General features: G+C 39.1%; 1 protein-coding gene across 2 annotated transcripts in view; it reads right to left on the bottom strand.

Moving 5' to 3' along the window:
- The window catches only part of bach2b (BACH transcriptional regulator 2b), a 98,345-nt gene that overhangs the window by 18,833 nt on the left and 57,548 nt on the right, over nucleotides 1-21,964 (bottom strand). For both annotated transcript variants that reach the window (XM_086190329.1, XM_086190330.1), the window contains one exon: nucleotides 12,939-13,193. In XM_086190329.1, coding sequence (XP_086046455.1) covers nucleotides 12,939-13,181 — 243 coding nt within the window. In that variant the 5' untranslated portion in view covers nucleotides 13,182-13,193. The remainder of the gene's footprint in view (nucleotides 1-12,938; nucleotides 13,194-21,964) is intronic.

Consider the following 21,964-nt stretch of genomic DNA (forward strand, 5'->3'; position numbering starts at 1 on the left):
GTGAGAAAAGGCAAACTTACAAATGCGATTACAAAGGATTCAAACTAACTATGCAGTAATATTGTTTTCTCTTTAATCTACCTTTTAGGGGCAAAGTAGAGTAAAGTCTCCTTTACAAAACATAGCAAAGTCTAGGTCAAAGTCTAAGTGCAGATGTAAGGGATGAGCAACACTGTGTGGTTTTAATGAGCCCACTGTTTACTGATTGTTTTGGTACCTTCGTAAGGGGGAAACAAGATGAAATACCCTGAGTGCAACAGCATATTATGTGTGAGTACTGCTGCAGCTTCCAGATGGCCAATGGTCTTTCCAGGACACCTCACTAGTGAAACTGGATTTTCCCTCTTAAATAATGAAGCTTCAGAAACCACAGTATTTTCTCTGGGATATTTTCAGGCTGGAAAAACAACTAAGCAGCATACATGAGGTAATACAAATATGTCAGCAAAAACGTAGCATGAGGTCATCTAAGTAAAAAAATGTATTATATCATTAGGCTGTTTATTCTTTCTGAAGTTGAAATTAAAAAAAAAAAGTGAAATTGGTTATATTACATGCAGGAATTGTTTAAGGCCTCAGGGACTCTTCCGAGTATAATCAGAGGTGACTCTTTTCTTAACGTCAGCCAACTAAGATTCTGCAACTCAGGTTCCAACTATTTTATAGTCAGTTTCTTTATTGTTTATCTATTATGTAGTCTGGCTGTTCTACTTTCGTTAAACTGGACATCTTCCGTCTTCCCTACTTCTTCCCAAAATCCACAATGAAAATCCCCTAGTGACAAAAATAAGAGACTGTCTCCAATGGTATCTGCATCTGCTATGTCATTCGATAAAGGACAAATGCAGCATGCAAAAGAATATGACAGTCAATTAACAACAGGGTTGAATCAGAAAAATTTATGTTGCCCCCACTATGCACACTAAACAACAAAGTAAGTAAGAAAAGTATACATTAACTCATGGATAATAAACCATAAAACTGTAAAATAGTCTATTAAATGTTAAATGGGTCATACTAAATATTTGCAAATGTACAATTTGTTAGGCCCTCATTTAAATAACAGTTAATTTTATCATTTAAAAAGTTTGAAAGGCCATTTAGCGGACAAGGCCCCAGGCCATTGCCTATGTATGTTTGTATTTGTATGGTGAAACCAGCGATATAACAACATGCTGCATGCTACTCAACAACACATAGGAGTCTGTTCAAAACTGAATGGATAATGCTCTTAAATACAAACTGGGATTCTATGATACAAGAACATATGCAGAAGAAGAATTGACCCGGAATTGTGAGGCCTCCAACTTGGTGTTTAGCTACATTCAGTGAAACTCAGCAAGATCACGTTAGAACAAATGTACTACATTGAAATTTCCTACATTACAAAGCTACATTTACATGGATGGTAAACTCCAATTGGTGACCTTGCTCTAAGTAAGACCATAATTTGATTAGGTTATACAGGAGTTTCTCAAAGAATATTAACTTAATCTTCCTGTTTACATGATACTGAGCATAATCTGACAACTGACTGACCTCACATTTCTGCCCTGTATGTCTATTTCCTTCTGGGTTTTGACCCTGAAACGTTTCTGTCATGTTACTACCATGATATATTTTGAGTCCGTTCTTGTTAATAATTCAGAAAAATGCACTTAGAGTCCAGTTTGTAACACTTGCTAGAAGTGGATTATGAATCATAAAGCATCTGACTTCTGTATGTGTTGCAAAAATAATGTAAAAACTCAAAACTGCATTTGATTATTACATTACTTTGGCAGTGGCCTTATTCCTTATTCAGGTAATGTTAAGCAGAAAATGCTGTGCAGGGTCATAAGTCTGTATTGTCCTTCTTGGGTTAATATCATGATATTGCTACCCATGTAAACTTGGCCATTGTTAGCTGTCAATAAATTTCTTGCTATCTGAGATATATTCACAGACATCATTCATATCATTTCCCTCTTCCTAAAAGGTGAGTGACATTTTTTCTGTAACTTCAGGAGGCACTTCAGGTTCAACAATCTGGCCCACATGACCCATTTGTCACGTGTTAACCCAATGCATCCATGCTGCAGGCCTCTGCTCAAAAGCAGGTAACACAGTCCAACAACACTACCCATATCAGTCAATGTTAAGAGGAAGCTGCTGATTCCATAGCCATGAAGGGGGATGGTGTGTGTGTGAGTGTGTATGTGCGTTTGTGCTAGTGCCTATATTAAGTGGGTGGGTACAAGAACGTGTGCTTGAGTATGACAGATTGGGGGAAGGGAAGAGGCTCTGACTGGACTATCTGCTGTACTGATGAGCACAGCACATCACTACACTACTGCAGTAGGAACATTAGCAGACACACACAGTTGCCCCCCCTCCCCCCACACAGACACACACACTTCTGCCCTCCCTGTAATGACTCCATTGAATTCGTGTCCCATGATCTTCAGTAAATGATATAATGATAAACTGTTGGTTCTCTGACTTCTATTCTATCTTTCCAATCATCATTAAAGGATCTTAATGATATTCATATATTTCACTTCTATATTAAAGTGGTATTTCGGTGGTTTTGGCTTTAGTACTGTACTCCAATTCAAGGACACAGAAAGGTTAAAACAGAGAGTTCAACATTGAAGAAATAGAGATATCCCAAATTTTAGTCTCTACATGGGAAAAGCTTTAAAAATACTGGAGTCTATATTTCCAATCATGCAACAAACCAACCAAGCAATGCAACCTTTTCTGTCAATCCTCTGCCTCCACAACCCCATTTACAGGCTTTTGATGGCACCTCCTAAACTCCAAGCAGACAAAACCTCATTAACAACCTTATGACATAATCTTGGTAACTAATTCACTTGACAAAGATTCAAGCAACAAAAGACCCAGGCTGAGTAGAATCATTTTTTAAAGGGGCAATTCATGTTTCTTTTCATCAACTTCTTTTTTTCTTTTTGATCACCCTCCACACACATATAAACACATAATTGGTCATAGCTTGCATTGCCTGATTTTTTTTTTTAATCATGCACAGGTATTCTTTCCATCCATTTGATAATACATATCCATACATTTATACTTTCTATTATTTCTTGCTAATTTGATATGCTCTTGAATATTTTGATGAATTTACACTGCTGCTAAAGATTGAAAGTTAGATCATGCTGTGGAGTTGATATAATAATGCCTTTAATAGATCTGATCTTTTTTAAAGTGGAACATTTTTCAGCAAATAGTAAAAGGAAATGTGTTGACAGCAAGTGCAAATAACAACCAAGCTGCTGAGATGGTCTGGAACACGGTTGACCGTATTTTTGGTAGTATTAACAATAACATGCCCTGAAGTGTCCCTAAGAAGGATGTAACCCAAAAAATTAGGATGGACAGTACATACAGGTATATTTGCTCTGAAAACATCTTGTTTTCATAGTTAGCCTGTGCTAAGACAATCTTGTGCTTGATTGTCTGGCGACAGACTAATGGGAATACTATGCACAGGGGCCTTTGACCTTGGCCCTGGGGTGACGTAGGCAGTAACGAAATCTGAATTTAAATTGTGAGCTAGCTACATTTGCAGCTGGAAACACTGCTGTGTCATGTTGTCCACTTGCAATCTGATCACCCACAATGGTTTTATAAGCAAATGTACAAAATTGTTTGTATGCTGAGGGGTGACGCATACATTTGAGTATCTATCATCCTTACATACAGTACAACAAAAACACAATACAAACTTTCTAGCAACCTGGCTAGGTACAGTATATCTTCAAGCAGCCCAATTGCCCTTGGCCTGTTTTCATACCCCCTGTTAAGCCATGCTGACTCTAATGGTGAGGAGTCACAGTTTAAATGAGAGGGGTGGTCTAGCCTGCTGTATCCAAGCCTGCTGATAAACAGCAAAGCTGCTGGAGGAAAAGTGCTGAGCATACCAGGGATCTATTTTCAGCTAGTATCAGCAGCTGCAGCCTGCGGGAGTGTATCTAGTATGTGTGCCCTGCACCATATGTGATTACTCCATTTACAACCAGCACAGCAGCCTAATGAAGGCAAAGTGTAAAGGGAGAGACACAGCATGGAGGGAGGAAATGTGGGGGGAGAAAGAGAGAAGAAGGGAGATAGTCACACCTCAGGAACTAAATGTTAGACGAAGAGGAGGAAGACAGGGAGGATGCTGAGGTTTTTCTTGTCACTAGCCAGTGATGTTCCCGGCATTTCATATGTTAGTAGTACTTAATGTGTGAGTTGAAACAACTTCATCAATAAGAGGCCATTTAAGGCTAGCACAACCCTTCTCTGCATCTGGAGTGGAAACATGATATCATTACAGGGTAGGAAATGATAAGCAATGGCCAATCACAGACCCAGAGAATTCACATGACATTTGTAGGAAGTCTGCCAAATATCCTTTCATAAACAGGCTGAGCAATACTACTCCACCCTCCCCTCCCCTCCCCTTCCTCTTCTAGCACTCAACACTCCTTCCTTACATCGGCTTTTCGCCTTCATAGAAGAGAGGGCTAATTTATTCAAATGTGCTCCAATGAATTCCTGCATGTCATGCATGCTAATGAGGACACAGCATGACAATGGAGTGCTTCCCGTGTAAGAGAAAACACTCCATCTCCATTGAGGAAGCCAGTGCTTTAATATCAGATCTGCTGAGTAGCTTGACATTAACCTCTCTGTTCACAGACAAACAATAAGAGTCACACCGCTAATGGAAATGAAACAGGCTATGTACTGTACGCTGTCATGACGCCATTGAGGGTTAAAAGGAAATGTGTGGGGACAAAGGCCTGCCGCACAACAGGACAGCTCTGGGGCCAAAGTCTTTTATGAAGTCAGCTGGAACAGAAACACAGTAACTGATTAACCCATCTGACACTTTCTGTTTACATTATAGTTAAAGTATTCTGAGAGAGGGATGGGTCAATATCTTTATTTTGCAGACCTCTTCAAACGTTCAAGAAATTTTTCCAGAGAAATCAAGGATATGACCAGAGCCTAGTCACCACATGTTTAATAATCTTATGTATATTAACATATCATGACTGACAAATATATCTTTGAGTATACTGTGGTATAAATGAGACCATCAGTGCAGCTTCATAAGCTGAGTAGACAAGGATTCAGCTGAGAAACACCTGTCAAACTCTGGCTTATTACTAAAAAGGCTTCATGTAAAGTACCGCATAAGAATTTGCCTCTATAAACCACTGATTTATTGAAATCTGACTTTGTTTTCATACATAGAATATATTTTTTTTGTCTCTGACCTGGCAAAAGCTGAAGCCTTGAGGTTGTCTGGTGTCTGTTACATCTGGACATTTTCTAAATGTTTGTTAAAACATTCATCTCATTCTTGTCACCACAATATTTCTGAAACACCTTGAAGGAATTTGTTGAAATTTGTCTCAATTAAAATCTAAGTTGTTTCCAAATAAGGTGATAGCCCTCTACATATTTAACCCCCTCTTATTTATGTATTCATTACTATTGCTGATTTCCTCTCTTCACCCATTCATTTTGCTACTCCTCCTCTCTTTCTCTTTTTTTCTCTCTTCCCTCCACATCCTAGAACATAAGTATATACACGGGCATGTAGTATTTCACACAAACAATGTATTTGTGTCCTTTTTGCTCTTTTTATGTGTTTTTGTTTTGTTTATGTGTCTTATTGGATTTGAGTCTGGTTCTGGAACTCCCCCCGTTTGTACCGTCACGCGTTGTCACATTCTTGTCAGTAATCACAAATAAAATGTAAAAGAATAAAGCAATAAATAATGATAATAAAGAGAAATTTGTCTCAAATGTCCACAGGTCTCAAGGAAGGATCAACATTTTGGTCAAAGCTCAAGATCACTGTCACCTCACATAAACGTGATCACTGTCACATTTTTGTTCATGTGATATTTCTGAAAGCTTTAAATTGTTTTTTTTTTTCAAATTGGTTTAATTGTTCACTGAGAAATTAGCAGTCAAAGGTAAACTGGACCTAATGACAGTGATACCTGTGTGTGTTTCAGGCGTAAGTCTGAGTGACAAATATACAGAGTTGTAAAAAAAGTTTTTTTAAAAACCCTCATGAAATACAGCATTTTAATTGGAAAATGTGTAGTGCAACTTCAATATACTTGAGAACCATTATGTATACATATAGTTTTACAACTGTCCTGAGGCAATAGAGGCATACAATACCACCCCAGCACGATACTGGAGTTCAGTAAAAGTGATCATTTTGTATTCAGTCAAGTGAAAAATCAGTGTTAATATGGAATTACAAAACTTTCCCTACTGATGTTGAGTGACTTGGATACGTAAGGAAAGTGTCGTTCTTTGTGACAGCAGAAGCTCGGACGTTCCTAGTGCTGAGCCGTGGGTAAGTAAACCTCCCCCTGACAGTGGATTAAATCTGATAGTGTACGTCTTAATCCGCTCGCAACGCAGCTTATAGTACAGGCCAGACACCAGGGAGGACATGACCCCACCTCTACAATGGTTAAGACACTACAAGATTGTGTTTTGGCTGCTTGATTTGGACTTAAAAAAATATCAAATTGTCCAATATTTCAGTTTGACTATGTGCCTTGAGTGAAAAGGAGACGCTCTCTTTGTGAGGCATCTGTTCTTCATGCTCAAATTGCAGGTTTTTCTGTGTATGTCTCTGATCATAAAAGATGGTTGCTGCTTAACTGTGCCAGGTTTGGAGGTTAAATACAGAGCACATGAACACAGGGATCACACTGCAGGATGGCTACAGAAGATGCTCCTCTACCCAGCCTCTCACTCTAAGACAAAGACCCTGCATCTTCTCTGTAAATTTATGGGATGAGATGTGTCCTTGTGTTGGCAGAGTAAGAAAGACCCCCTGCTGGACCAAGGGGGCTGGGTATTTGTGCCAATTCTCCCACTGTAGCATATAACTCCACTGCCTACTTCATCTTTTACCACCCAGCCCCCATCTTTAAGGTAGACAGGGCTCTGTCACTAGCTCCCACCATCTGTCTAACAGGCTGTATATGTGTTAGTTAGTGTCCTGGCCAGGCTCCTGGTGTGGAGCAGGTCTATGTGAGGCTTCCTCAGATTAAAAGGCATTATGAACTCTTTGACGCATTCAGCTGTTTGATCTAAGATGGTGGACTCAAGTCTTCTAAAAATGCTACTCTGCTCTTATAAAAATCGCTTTTGTTGCCCTCACAGCCTCAGGTCAAATAAGTTCTCATTTTTCATTAAAAAATTCTGTTTAAACATTTTCTAATCATCTGCTTCATGGTTAATTAGGTAACAAGACGGATGGAAAGATTGTGGTCATGAGTAAACAAAAGATTTCCATGGCGTTCAGGAAAGATGCTGAGTGCAGAGTGCATATTTATGTGTGTGGGTGTGTATATGGGGGGGGGGGGGGGGGTTCTTTATGAGGTGTAACTGTATTCTCTAACTCACAACTAAACACACACAAGATTTGGATGCATACTGCTGCCCCCTTGCTTTTTCCAGAATAAAAACCTGACAGATCAGAAATGGAAGCACCTATCACCTGCAACCCTTTTGGTTGTGGAACAAATTTATTCAGCAAGTCAGAGTATTACCATTCATTGTTTACTGGTTGAGTCAGGCCAACAAAAATAATGAACTAATATGATAACTATAGTATATAAACTGCATCAACAGATTATCACTATCAGGGAAGTGCAGGAGAACAAAGGCAGCATGCTTCTAATTTATATCAGGCAGCAGTACTCATGGCAGTAAATATTGAGTTGCACAATATGGAAGTCATTTTTGTTTGTCATAGTGATGACTGCTCCTCTCCAGTGGAGGGCTCTCTCTGAAATTCTTCTACCCCAGTCACATTTGCAGCATGCTGATTCTCATGAATTTTCCTTTGTTTGTAAGGCTCACAACAAATATGATGGAGAGCAGCAGCACGTGAGTCTGTGTTGTTCAACATGACCCTAGTTTGCTTCTGTTCCTTTCTATAGTAGGCTGGTTGGGAGGAGAGCATCACTGAGATAAAGCAGGATTGTTCTGTTCCCATGATGTGATGGCTAACAAAGACCCTTGATGAAACTGGCTGCCCCCCTGCAAGTCTACAATCACATTAGATATAGATGATGTCACCCACCCACTACAGCCGCGGCTATTCCAGGGGCGGAGAGGCCATGAGAGAGGAGTTATAAAGGTGGTGGGGGAGGTGGTCTTTGTTTCACAATTCAGCTGCACCAGCCTCCCCCTCCTCTTCCGGTGGCAGCTGAGGCTTCTCTACTGTGCCCTTTGTTACACATAGGTGGCAGCCTACAGTAGCTGCTGAAGCAATGCTCTCCATGACAGCAGCCAGACGCATGAGTGTCAGTGAAGTATTGCTAACCTAGCAGGGCTTAAGGCTACTGCTCTAAGCTGACGGACCAGTGGGGGCTGAGCTGACCTAGTCCTCCCCCCATCATCAGAGAAAAGAAGGCTTTCAGACATGAGGCAGGGATGCGTCAGCATGCTTCAGTCGCTGAGTGTGAAGCAGGGGGCGACAGGGGGCCTTAAAAATCTTGATGGGCCACATCAGTAAAATGGCATTGCTCCATGATATCTCAGTCAGAGAGCAAGAGAGAAATATATCCTGCAAGAATAATGAATTGTAAAAGAAAATTCCAGTTTAAATAGAAAGAAATAAAAAATATGAGTTTGTTCTCTTTACATTTGATACCATTTTATACTTCTACCAGATTAATTTAATATCTTCCTTAACTGTAGTGATTCTACAACAACATGAAATAATTCTAATGGGAAAGAAATTCCTTAACTCATTGGTAGATGTTGAAGCATTCAGTTGACAATATAGCATAGGCTGTATGGGTGACATCCCACACAGAGGCCAAGAAGGAGCTCAGCTGTACTCAGTAATTCCTGGTGAAATATTTCTCACAAGGTACAGAGGTTAGCACTGTCACCTCACAGAAGGAACGTTCTGGGTTCAAACTCCAGCTCAAGCACAAGGTCTTTCTGTGTGGAGTCTGCATGTTCTCCATATGCCTGTGTAGGTTCTCTCCAGGTATTCCGGCTTCCTCCCACAGTGTAAAGATATGCAAGAGGGGACTAGGCTAATTGAATACTCTAAATTGACCATAGGTATGGCTGTGAGAGTGAATGGTTTTCTGTCTATATGTGTTGGCCCTGCGATGGACTAGTGACCCATCCAGGGTGAACCCCGCTTCTTGCCCAAAGGCAGCTGGGATAGTCTCCAGACCCCCAACGACCATTAACAGGAAAAAGTGATAGAAAATGGATTGATGGATGGACTATTTCTCACAATTTAACTTTTTAAGCAAAAATGCTCCATGACCCTTTAAAAGTTAGGGGAAAATGTCAACTTCCCTGCATACAAATGTTAAGTGAGACCACAATTGTCAGAGGGAAACTATCAACAAACAAATAAATTCTCTTGTTATGCTGTGTTCAGCAGTCTCCTTTCTCTGGATGTAATGTAGTCATGGTGTTTGAGTAATAAGCCTGAGTCTGGAGGAGTCTGTCAACTGGTCTCAATCCTTGTAAGACCTAAAGGCTGAATTTAGGCATCACAGAGCCTTTTTTATACTTCTGTGTTGATGTTGAGTGATATCTATGATGAAAAAATGAAAAATGTTATGCCAAAAAAGAGGGAGATGGTGTGGAAATGAGTGTGTGGAAATGCGTAGGAGGGATTGTAATGTTACAAAGTGGACCAATCACAGCTGTTGCGCTTTCATCACTTCAACATGCAGTTGCGTTTGCACATCAGGCTATGTATGTGGATACACATAAATATGAATTGGGCTTAAGCCAATCACCATGGCAACATCCAATTGCAGTTGAATCCTCCCAGTTGAAATAGAACAACTGATTAGACTGCTTCTCAGATGTGTGTGGTGTTTACCAAACATATAAACATATAGTACAACTTATTTTAACATGTAAGGTATTTCATTGACTGCAGTCCAGTTATTAATTTTCATCTCAGAGATGGGACCAGTATACCCTGTGTATTAAACAGTGGTCCTGGCTGAAGCTCTCATTTCAGTATGGCTGAAATTTTCAAATACTTGACTGTGATAAAGGATGGGCATTGACAGTATTACTGTATTGATGGCGCTATTAAAAACTGAAAGTATGTGTTAAGAAAATGAAATTAAATAAAGAAAAGGCTTACATTTTCACTGTATTAAAAGTCATTACATTATTATTACTTAAACACTTGTTTTGTGAAGTAAATGATAAATTACATTTCTGGCATGGAAAATATGTGTTTAGTGCATTTTTTTTCATCACATTTCTATAGTGCTACTTTATAGGACTGTAGCGACAAAGAAAAAAGTGAAATGTTGTCAAATGGAGCTAGAATAGACAAAGAGAAGGAGACATGGTAAAATCCTCAACGGGAGTAACATTCTCTCTGGCACATTAAAGAGACAACAGTCACTGAAAGATGTTACTTTCCACACTCTATCTCACACCTGAAAAACACAGCAGCTCATGCATTATTCATGCAGCAGCGAGTGAATGAAAGGGATGCTGCTTTGAGCATCTAGGAGCCATTCCCTGCAGTCATTCTTTGAGTTAAGATGACAAAAAAAGCCCATGATGCTCATTTTACATAAGACGGCAATCTGACGGTGACTTCTTTTTCAATGAGTGTGTTTGACAGGCGTTGCTTTATTAATATGTGCTGGCCCCAGTGAGGAGCCATAACCACACATTATATGTGGGATGTGCCCCACTTTTCACAGTGGCACATGTATGTATATGTATATGTGTGTGTATATATATATATATATATATATATATATATATATATATATATATATATATATATATGTGTGTGTGTGTGAGTGTGGGTGTGTGACATCAACACGTCAGAGAGGTACTTTCATCATGTGTTCAGTTTAAAATGACGGTGTGAATGCTGAGGTGAGCAAGAGTGAATGGTGTTGCCGAACCTGATGAGCACTGAGCCTGAGGTGGCGTTAATCTCGCTTAAAGTGCTACAATGGCAGCTGACATCGGCAGCTGACAGGTGCTAATTGGCAATCACAGCATTTTAGGCTTAATAATGCACTTTCTAACACCTTTGGGTGTTCCACCTCCTCTTCCAGTGAATGGCTGATAAAACTGAAACTTAAGTCAGTTAAAAGAATAGTCTATCGAATTTCAAGAGAACTGTGAAAATGTAAAAAACAAAATAGGTTTAATATGTATATTTCTATCATCTGGTTTGGAATCAATAAAATAGGCTTCATAACCCATTAGAACATAGTGAATGTGCATGAAAAATGGAGAAAGGTTTACTTTCACTTGACCAAGTTCTAAGAGTGTTTTGGTACCTGGTAGTATTTGCAATGCTGAATGTGACAACTACTGCTTGAATCTGCTGAAGCAATTGATATAACTGCAATGTTGCCTGAAAAACATCATCAAACAGATGACTGCTGTGATTTTGGCTGAATTCACTCTGGGCAACAAACATACATTTTAGGAATATCTGCACATTGGAAACAGCTCTTGCCACAAATGTTAAAGATTCACTGTGTCAGAGCTTATTTGAAAAAGGGTTTCCATTTCCTGTTTTGCGCATTTTTTTATTGTTGAAAAGGGGAAAAAAAAACATCTCAAGTGAAAATAAAGTTTTTTTTCTTCTCAAATCTTGCTGTTTCCATCCACCTTTCATAATGCAATACTTCAAAATGCTCGTCAAAACATGTTGATGGAAATTCAAGAGGTCATGACAGAAAAACAACATGAATGAAAAGCAAAATTGCAAAAATATAATGAAAAAGTCAAAAAAGTAAACAGAAAAGTGAGAGAGGTGGAGAATTGATATTTTAACAAGTTTATACTCGTTTATACTCCATATTTTCAGAATAATTTGTTATAAAATTAAATGTTTTTATGTGAATACCTTCACATCAAACCTTCACATTCTTGAGGGTCTAAGGGCAGAGGATGTTGTTATGATGCCATGTGAAGCCCTTTGAGACAAACTGTTTGTGAAAACGGGCTATACAAATAAAATTGCCTTGCCTTGCCTTCACCATCCTTTCATGTTTTTCTTTATCAGACAGATCAAGCCCAAAAGGATCATGAGCTTACCATAGAGAGTTGCGTGAAAAAGAGGGACATGGCCATGATAAAGGAAACAAAAATCACAAGAGTACTACCAAAAGAAAAAATTCACACTGAAAATACAGTGAGGCAATATGTGCTTTTAGGTATGTCCATGCCATTAACAACAACCATAGGGGATAAGGTATTGCCATCTCCACAATCTGTCGTTGTGCCAATGGCAGGGTACTGTCATTCAACACAGACTCACTGGTTATTGTTGGACAGGACATGTAAGCTACTATTGGCTAAAACAAGGAGTCAGTCCAAAAGTCAGAGCTATCTTCTCCATCTTAGTTTTGATGGAAAATGCGCATATCAGTCAGCAAATCTGAATTGATGCAACAGTAACATGTGCCCTTATGGATATAATAATACATTTTGGGACGGTTTGAGTGTGTTTCCAGTTGCCTGGGAAGTGCTTGTTGTTGTTACTATATCTTTAAATGGTTTGCATCAATTAAATCAATGCAACTCTGCTCCCCAGTGACATATCTCCATTTGAATATAACAGTTGCGCACATACCATTCGTGTGATAGCCAATGGGGCTTTGGTTAGTTAAATGTTTTTAATCAGCTGGAAATATGGTTATAAAACTCAAAAGTGTAGAGGAGTAAAAACTCTTTTGGTGAGGTGAAAGGCAGGACTGTGTGTGGCTACGGATGCTGTAAGAAAGTGAAGACAGCCTAGTTCGTACATCTTTGTATTGATGACAGTCCAGATATTTACAGTTGTATTATGCAAAGTCCTGTGGCATTTCCACCCTTGCAAGAAAAAACTGTAAGTGAAAATATGAGGTTGATGGACATACCTCCTCAGGCAGGCTAACGACCAAGCCATTCTCCGCCTGGCCCACCAACACCTGGAGGAAATACTCGCTGCAGGCGGCCAAAACGGCCCGGTGCCCACGGAACTCCTTGCCCTCCACCAGGACAGTCACATCGCACAGGATATCCTGCTTCCGCTGGTCATTGAGGCAGAGGAGGATATTGGTACAATGAACCGTCGACTCATACACATACATGGGGGCTTCAGGCTTCTCATCCACTGACATTCCGCTCACGCCCTGGAAACAGAAGCACAACAGAGGGGGTCAGCTTACAGCTGAGCCCAGCAAGCACATACCACAGGTCTGACATCAGCCCCGGCTGCCTGCTGCAGCCAGCTCCATGATTCAACACATACAATGTTGACTGACTACTGCTCTTTGCTTCACATAATCACTCCCCACATAATCACCCTCCCCTAGTGCCCTCACTTCTGCTCCCCTACACAAATTCAAATCACATGCTCACAAAATCTTGGAAATTATTTCACCGAGTAACACACATAATGAAAACATCTTCCATTCATTCAAATTCATTCAGATCTGACAAATATGAGTGAGTAGAAAGATAGAAGCATGCAGTACTCCCACTCCAGAGGTCCAAATTTGTTTGTAATCGAAGGAAACCCTGCAAAGATATGTTGTGCAGCTTGGACACGCTCAGTAAAAAAACATCAGCTAAAAGAGGAAGAAAATATAATAGCAGCTTCTTCACAGGATATAAACACCCTGACCTTGACTTTCATGCAAGAGAGCAGAATTTGTGTCCTGTCACGTTTCCTGAGATTAACAGCACTATACTGTACTAAACCTTGTACGTGCAGATACTGAAAAAACTGCCAATTAAAAAAAAAAAATAGTTAAAAAAAATCATTGTCACTGAGTGAATTGCTTGTCCTGTATTGATCTTCTTGTCTGGCCATTTAGTTTGTGATTATTTGATCAATTTCCTTGCACGGACATTGCAAGCACAATGTATACTGAAATTGGAAAGGCGTCACCAGCATTTTTTTGTTTTATTTTGCCTACACAATGTACTAAGAGAGAGCAATGGGAGGTCAATGAAGTCCCAAGTTTCTGAATATTTAAGTCATGAAAATGATATATTGCAACAGGACCTCTCATATGAGCGGGAGCTTCAGGATTGTACCTTATGCCCATTCAGGTTTTACTAAGCTTTGATGACACATTTTACCTTATAATTACAAACTTAGCACTACAAGGGAATAACCTGTTCTGTTCCAATCGTCAGGAGATGCTAATTTCCTTCAGGAATCACACAACTTGCTCAGAGAGCCTATATATCATAGGGCATGGTGTTGTAATTTTATAATTCATGCAACTACCTTTGCTGTGGAAACTTCCCAAGGTAAATTTTTTTTATTTATAGAAAGGGACTATGGATGGATGGACAACCTTAAAACATAGTCCCCCAAGCAGGTCAAAATCTTTTATCACACAACCAATTCTTCTATTTAATGACTTCTATTCTATGACCAAATGCTAATGTTTGATGAGTTGCAAGTGAGTATGGACCTAACAACTTTGCTTTCAGAATTGATGTATTTGATTGTAATATTTAGGCCTTGAATTCAACCTTTCTGTTAAATGACCCTCTTTGCATTAAAACATCCACCATCCATCAAAAGACCAATCAGCCAACAACTGAGTAATAATTCAGGGCATACATGAAAATGACTCTTATTTCATGACCTAGTTTTGAACTAAAATAAGGAGAAACTGAGAGTCGACAGCATTTGTAGCTCAATCAGCATGTTTTGAAAATCAGATTTAAAAAAAAGCTTATCACAGACCACCGGATGGTGCTTTTATCCAATCAGGTGCAAGAGGGGATATTGTTGACACTGCAGCATATTTACCACTTAGCCTACTTGAAATGTTGTCTGTGGTAAGTATGAACTTAGACCACAATGGGGAAATGTGGGCTGACTTTGTGAGGCTATTACAGAGTAGTCACTCGTATGTCTTTTCATGCGGGTCATTTGTGGATTCAGCTCTTTACCTGGCAGGGTGGTAGCATTGATTTCGTTGCAGGAGTTTACTGCTATGACCAGCAGTCTGCTGTGGGGGCTGTTCTGGAGCGTCTTTCCATGGCTCAGCTTTGTCCAACTGTTATATAGTTTGCATATTTTCACTAAACATTTCCAAATTGGCTTCCTAGGATAATGGCCTGTCTTCCAAGAATAATGTTTCCAGATGCGGTTCAGAGCAATTCAAATATACACTTTTTACCCTGGAATGCGCATGTGCTTCTCTTGAACTTCAGAGTCCCAATGGGAGGAAAATGCAAGGATGACACAAACACAACACACAGTAATGTAGAAGCAGACGCATACCCAGACACACACACCACAAAATAGCAGGTTGTAGCAGAAATCTGATTAGAACTGCTGATGGATGCAAAACATTTTTCAGTCTTTTTTTTTTTCTACTTCCATGGTCAGTTGTTGACAGCAACTCTTTCTGTCACATCAATACTCCCAATCTTCTCTGTGAGTTGCTAATGTTCATGTGTTGATCAAAAGCACAGCATGATGGTGATGAGTATACTCCAGCAGCGGTCAGAGTGGACTTCATGATTTCCCGCTGGCTGGTCCTAGAGAGAGCCTGCTGATCTGAGGGACGCTGATGAAGACTAATGTGGCTGGAGGCCTGTTAGCTCGACATTCCCTATTCCAGCAATTATACTTCCAGAGCTACAGCACAACACATAAAACATGTGGAGAGCAGCCAACACAATTCCATACTCTACAGAGGGTGCATAAAAAAAGGAAGCTGCACAAAACAGCATTTCTACTATGTTCATTGATATCTACACTATCAGAGCATTCATGTGTGGATTGAAGGATTTTAAGTACAGATGCTTGAATCATGACATGTTTTTGAATATTAACAATGAATTAAATTTCCGGTAATTGTCTGAGAGATCAAATAAGCATTTTTATCCCGGTAGGCAAAATGATGAACATTCTCATAAATCATAAATACTGTGTTGTGTTCTTCTGAATATGTAAAATGGCTGATCACATCTTTCATTGAATTTTGAGTAGTTCAGGCAACTTTGTGGTGTCCTTGTCAAAAATTACCACCCTATGAAAGGAATTATCCTGACTCCAGAGTTTAAATTCACCACAGTGCTTCCTTTGACTGGATCAAATGAAGGTGTTGAATTAACAAAGTCAAAGTCAGTCATACAGAGATTTCATGCTTTGTTATTTGGATGTTTAAACAGGAATACCATGTGTACTTTGTGTAAGCACTACAGTTACTCATTTTAATTATGAGCCTGAGACATTATCTTACTGCCTGAAAAGGTGAGGATTTCTTGTTTTTGCATTGATGTATGAGCAGTTAAAACAGAGTGACTATGTTTGAGGGAGCTTGGGAGCAACAAACATAGTTGAAAGGTTAATCTCGCCCTCCCCCCTTGATCCCTTGCTGGAATTTATCTTGTGAATGGAGAGCTTTACTATTTGGTTCATATTTGTGATTGGAATGGCCATCATTGCCTATGAGTAGTGAAAATGCATGGAAAATATCATTATTTAATTGCTTGATATGAATAATCTTATTGTCCTTACATAAACTGTTGAGTACTTTGATTTGAAATAAATGTTGACTTTCCAAGTCAAAAATATTTGTTCAGAGTAAATTAATTATTTAATGTCCAAAGTAACTTCAAGCTAAATTAGTCAAATAATTGTAGTGAAGTAAAAGTACAATATCTTATTACAGTAACCTCAGAATTCTACTGAAGAACAAGGTCTGAATAATGTACTCCTTATATTATTTTCCTTCATTGTAAATAAAATTTTGATGTTCGATTCCTAAATCAAACGTGGCAGTTTCAAATGATGAGGCAAACATGTATAAAAGCAGTAACAAAAAGTTCACGCGGACACTCTGAAATCTGCGTTTAGCTCTGTTGTTGTCAAGGGACCCATCTGGATTTTAGCCAGTCCTTTTAGAGACAGGAACTCACATAGCTCATTTCAGATGGAGGATAGAGTGAAAGGCAACATAGAAGCTTAGTATAAATTGGGACTTTTTGGAATTTACAGATTAAAAATACAGTGCAGAATATGAGCACAATGGGTCACAATTTTATTTGTGTTGACTGACTCAGCATTACAATCAAACGCTGGAAAACAACTTGCATCTGCTGAAAAAAATTTAAATGTGCAAGGAATACACTTTGAAGAGAAAAAACAACAAAAATCCACAGAGCTTTTAGAAAGGTGTAGAATGAAATTCTAAATTTACCTAAAAAATATTATAGTGTTGAATTAATTATCCCCAAAAATAATTAGGTGCAAAATACTTATTATAATTACATTCCAGCAAGTTGGCTTTAATGGCTAACTAACCATTAAAGATCTCTGATCTGATAGCATAAATACAGTGATATCACATGTTATTGATGTATTGATAGGAACTGCAGGAGCTCTGGAGTTCCCAAGTTTTGGATTAATCTGAAAAGGCTGAGAAACATAAGGGTTCATTCCATTATCCATCTCAAATACTGGCAGACCAAGAAAGGAGCAAGATGAGGGGCAATACTGGTTCAGCACCTCGACAGTGGTCTAAGGGTCTGGAAAGCCATGTTGAGGTTACCACTTTTCTGCTGGACAGGTGAGCTAATGTTTGCTAACTAACAATAGCAAATGCATGATAAACAAACTAAAACCTCTGAAAGGTTCATGTTGTTATTGTTAGTTTGTTACAACATCGCAAAAGATTCCTTCCTTGAAATATTGTCTGTCAGGTGACACATAAACATTCTATAGATCAATTACACTATTTCTTCTGCAGTACACACACAAGCTTTCCTCTTTTCTGTTGGTTATCATCTGCTCGAAGGTGTTACTGACTTTTATAACACAGATATAACACAGCTGCCCAAATTCTGAAATGACCCAATTGAAACATTTTGGCAAGAATGCACCAATTATGTTATGCAGTATTCACAGTTGAAAAGTCCCATTTGAGTTGCCATTCAGGGACTATGACAGGACGTTTGAGTCAGCGTTGGCCTGGCTGCATTAAATGACATGGCCTTGGTTTGGGGGCATTTATTAAGAGGGATGGGAGGGTGTAGTAGTAATGTGTGACAGAGTGTCACAATGTGCTACATGATGTGTGTCTCCCTGAATAATGTTCAGCATGCATGGGTCATCATGGAATGAAATATATGTATGAACAAGGGAGGACTGTGGTTGATCTCAATGGCACAGCCATGACTGCTACTATCATTCACAACCCCTCTTACATTCTCTCAACACATTCTTTTATTTTCTATATGCATCAATAGCCCACTACAAGACACTGCAAAGTTATTTTAATGTTTCTTTTCCCTTTGAAATAAACAAAAAAAAATACAAAACAAAAAATGATTTAAACTTTCAATGGAGATCTGTGATCAACCACACCCCTCCAGTGATTCATTGATAGCTGGCAGTTTCAGATGTAGTAGTCAGGCTTTTTTTCAAAGCAGGAGGCAAATGGATACATACTGGAACAAGACAGAGGTGGGTGATTGTGTCTCATGACTCCACAAGTTTGAGACTTCAGACTTGTTTAGCGTACCAGACTCATTTACTTGAGACTCTTTTAGAAACTGAAATAGATGTATTTGAATAAAACTTTTGCATTTTTCCTAGATTCTGAGAGGTTAAGGTTTTACACTTCACAATAAATCCTTCCTTTTAAAGACTTAATAAATTATTGTGCCTTATTTCTTGCATTGTAAACACTTAATAGACTATCAATTAACAGCTGTGAAAGACATACAACCTAATTTCCCATACATTAATACAGGCCTGTAATTGGCAAGATGAAGGTATGCTTTCCTACTGCATTTTCATCCATCTAGGCTAAATAGGCTATCAGAGCTTGCTGGCTAGATGGTTAAAAATGCAGTATGACCTGAAGATTGGTCTTTTTAGAGACTTGAAGATTAAGGCTCGAGACTTGTTTATGAATTGCACATGTGAGACCTAATGCCCACCTCAGAATGTGATGTTTGTGAAGGACCACTTGGACACTACTTTTACTGATCTTTGTTTGTTCCAAAGTATTAGAAATTTTCAGTACTTGATGATTCAATGTTAATGCTGACTGATGTTAATGCTGACTAGACGGATGACAGACACTAAAGGCTGTAATAAATTGTATATAACCTTTTATAGTAGGCAGACACTGTTAAATGTTTTCAGATGTAAGTTTAAGGAATACAGTTAGTTGCTGGTTTGTAACTTTTCTGGAAAGACAGCATATTCATTTTTACTTTTTATTTGCTTTAACATTGATATCACACATATTTGATAATGTTCTCCAGATAAGTGGCTGAGTCAGGGAGAAAGTTAATTAGGATGCAGTGAAATGACTTGATGGTGGAAATCTCAGATATTAAATGTGGACCACTGCTGATTGCAGCACAAATATTTTTAATGTCTTTTGAGTGATTTGAACGATTGTACCCCATGGAATATCTCACTAGTGGCACAACTGTGACAAAATAGAAAGAAACCATATAGCTCTTGTAATATCAAGGTTAATCTCAACTCCCACAGCTGCAGTCTAATAACATTATCTACTGGGCTAGTGCAGTCAGAGGGAAATAAACAAGAACACTGAGTCACTGTGTACAATTAGGGGACACTCCTGCCAGATGACTGTAATTACAGTGAGGATGAACATGGTTTTAATTGGAATTATAACATTAGACTATGGCAGTGAAGGCCCTTGAAACTGAACAAGACAGCAAATGTCAACATGGATGCTGAGGATGATGAGTTGGTCAATAGAAGGCATACCGAGCTTTCCGGGGGTTAAGTTCAAATGAAAATTGCATGCAGATCTGTGTTATGTTAGCACAAACAAAGTCCTTTTCATGCATACAGACATGGACTGTTTTTTTGAAGGGGTTTCATTTCCTCATGTAAAATTATCTGCTTCTCCAATTTGCAGATTAAATTGTGGCAGTGTTGATACGCCAGTGTGATGGTCCATCCAGCCACCAGTTTTAATGTTTTGGTCCAAAGAAAGACAAATTCTTATGAAGTTTGCTATTTCTTTTTTTCTGTTTGCAGAGATACTTTTCAATTCATGACAAAAATTCCCTCCCCTTTCACCAAGAAGTATTGAATTTCTTGTAAATCTCTATAATATCTCAATATTTAAGACATTGGTGGGAATAGACAATAGTGCCACCATTCTGTAAACAATAAATGTCATCTTTCTTCTATGAAACCATGTCTCCCCGATTATTTTCATGTGAATGGCCATATGGAAAACACAACACAAAACACCTCCTAATTAGTATGGGGAACACACTGATAGAATGGCCTTCTCTAGGGATTAAGCAGAATTTAGAGGTCAACTGACCTAATCTATGAGCCAATAAATGGGCTACTATTTGAATATATATATATATATATATATATATATATATATATATATATATATATATATATATATATATATATATATATATATAAATTAAATAGCATTGGCAATGAACATACCTGAGCTCATGAGGCTGATAAACAAGCAGGCACATCTGTGGACAGCCATATTTCATGCATGCAGTTCTACAGGCAAACTTGGGCCTATGCCAGCCATTTCAAAATGCATCACATTCATCACTGTTACATTTTATCCAGTTACCCAATCACAGTCGGGAAGTTCAGCAATTTTACAGTTTTTTTTTGGTATCATTTCTTCTTATTAAATTGTGGTATTTTATGAAATGTAAAAAAAATTGCTAAAATATTTGGGTTATGTATTTGTTATTGGCTGCCCTTATCTTTGAATATGAGCGTGTACGTCTAAAAGACTGCGCCATAACGAGCCATATTCTGATGTGTTATGTATTTATTCAGGGGAGGATAATTCTTTCATCTACCCTGGTCCCATTCACACAGGTACACACACCTGGAAGGTGCTAAGTACAGAGTCTGAGTGCAAGCAAGCTAATCATTAATGTAATGGAAGGGTGTGGCTCTCAAGTTTGGCCATTTTGGAAGTAGCTGTTTAGTTTATTCCAGCTAGGTCTTACAGGGGTTCTCCACGACTACTCTACTCTGTCACTTCTCACACAGCTTGATAAAAATTATTCACTCATATTAGAGAGCTTTAACACTCAAGGTAAAAGTAAAAGCAGGGGATCGAAGCGAAGTAAAATCTGGTCAACTGGACGTAACTTTATCTTGAAGACGTTTCACCTCTCATCCGAGAGGCTTCTTCAGTTCTAGTGAAGAGTGTGGAAACTCCAGCTTATAAACCTATGTGGGAGTGGTCAGTGCTATTGTGGTGGAAACGACCCTCCCGAGACTCACCTGGCCTCCCCAAATGACAGTCGTTGTGAGGTGTCAGGGAGTTTCAGGGGTGGTCGTTAGGGAGTTTCACCGACCACTCAGATGCTAATGGGCTGTGCTGGCATCAGCCGTTCCACATGGGTCTTTCAGCTGAGCTCTTTGGGGAAGTTTTGAAAGGACTTGGTTGTAAATAGGTGAAAGGAAATGTCGCAGTCCACCTCCTCTGTTCAAAGATGGTTTCTCTATCCTGACGTTGGAACGGCTGATGCCAGCACAGCCCATTAGCATCTGAGTGGTCGGTGAAACTCCCTAACGACCACCCCTGAAACTCCCTGACACCTCACAACGACTGTCATTTGGGGAGGCCAGGTGAGTCTCGGGAGGGTCGTTTCCACCACAATAGCACTGACCACTCCCACATAGGTTTATAAGCTGGAGTTTCCACACTCTTCACTAGAACTGAAGAAGCCTCTCGGATGAGAGGTGAAACGTCTTCAAGATAAACTTACGTCCAGTTGACCAGATTTTACTTCGCTTCGATCTACGATGACCTGGATGAATGAGAACCTACACAGACATAAAAGCAGGGGAGGCTGCATATTCCATCCATCCATCCATCTATTTTCATACTGCTTATCCTGTTAAGGGTCGCAGGGGGCTAGAGCCTATATC

The sequence above is a fragment of the Aulostomus chinensis genome, chromosome 20 (genome assembly GCF_037954235.1).
Source record: "Aulostomus chinensis isolate RoL2024-O1b breed Wild chromosome 20, RoL_Achi_v1.0, whole genome shotgun sequence".
Taxonomy (NCBI): Eukaryota; Metazoa; Chordata; class Actinopteri; order Syngnathiformes; family Aulostomidae; genus Aulostomus; species Aulostomus chinensis.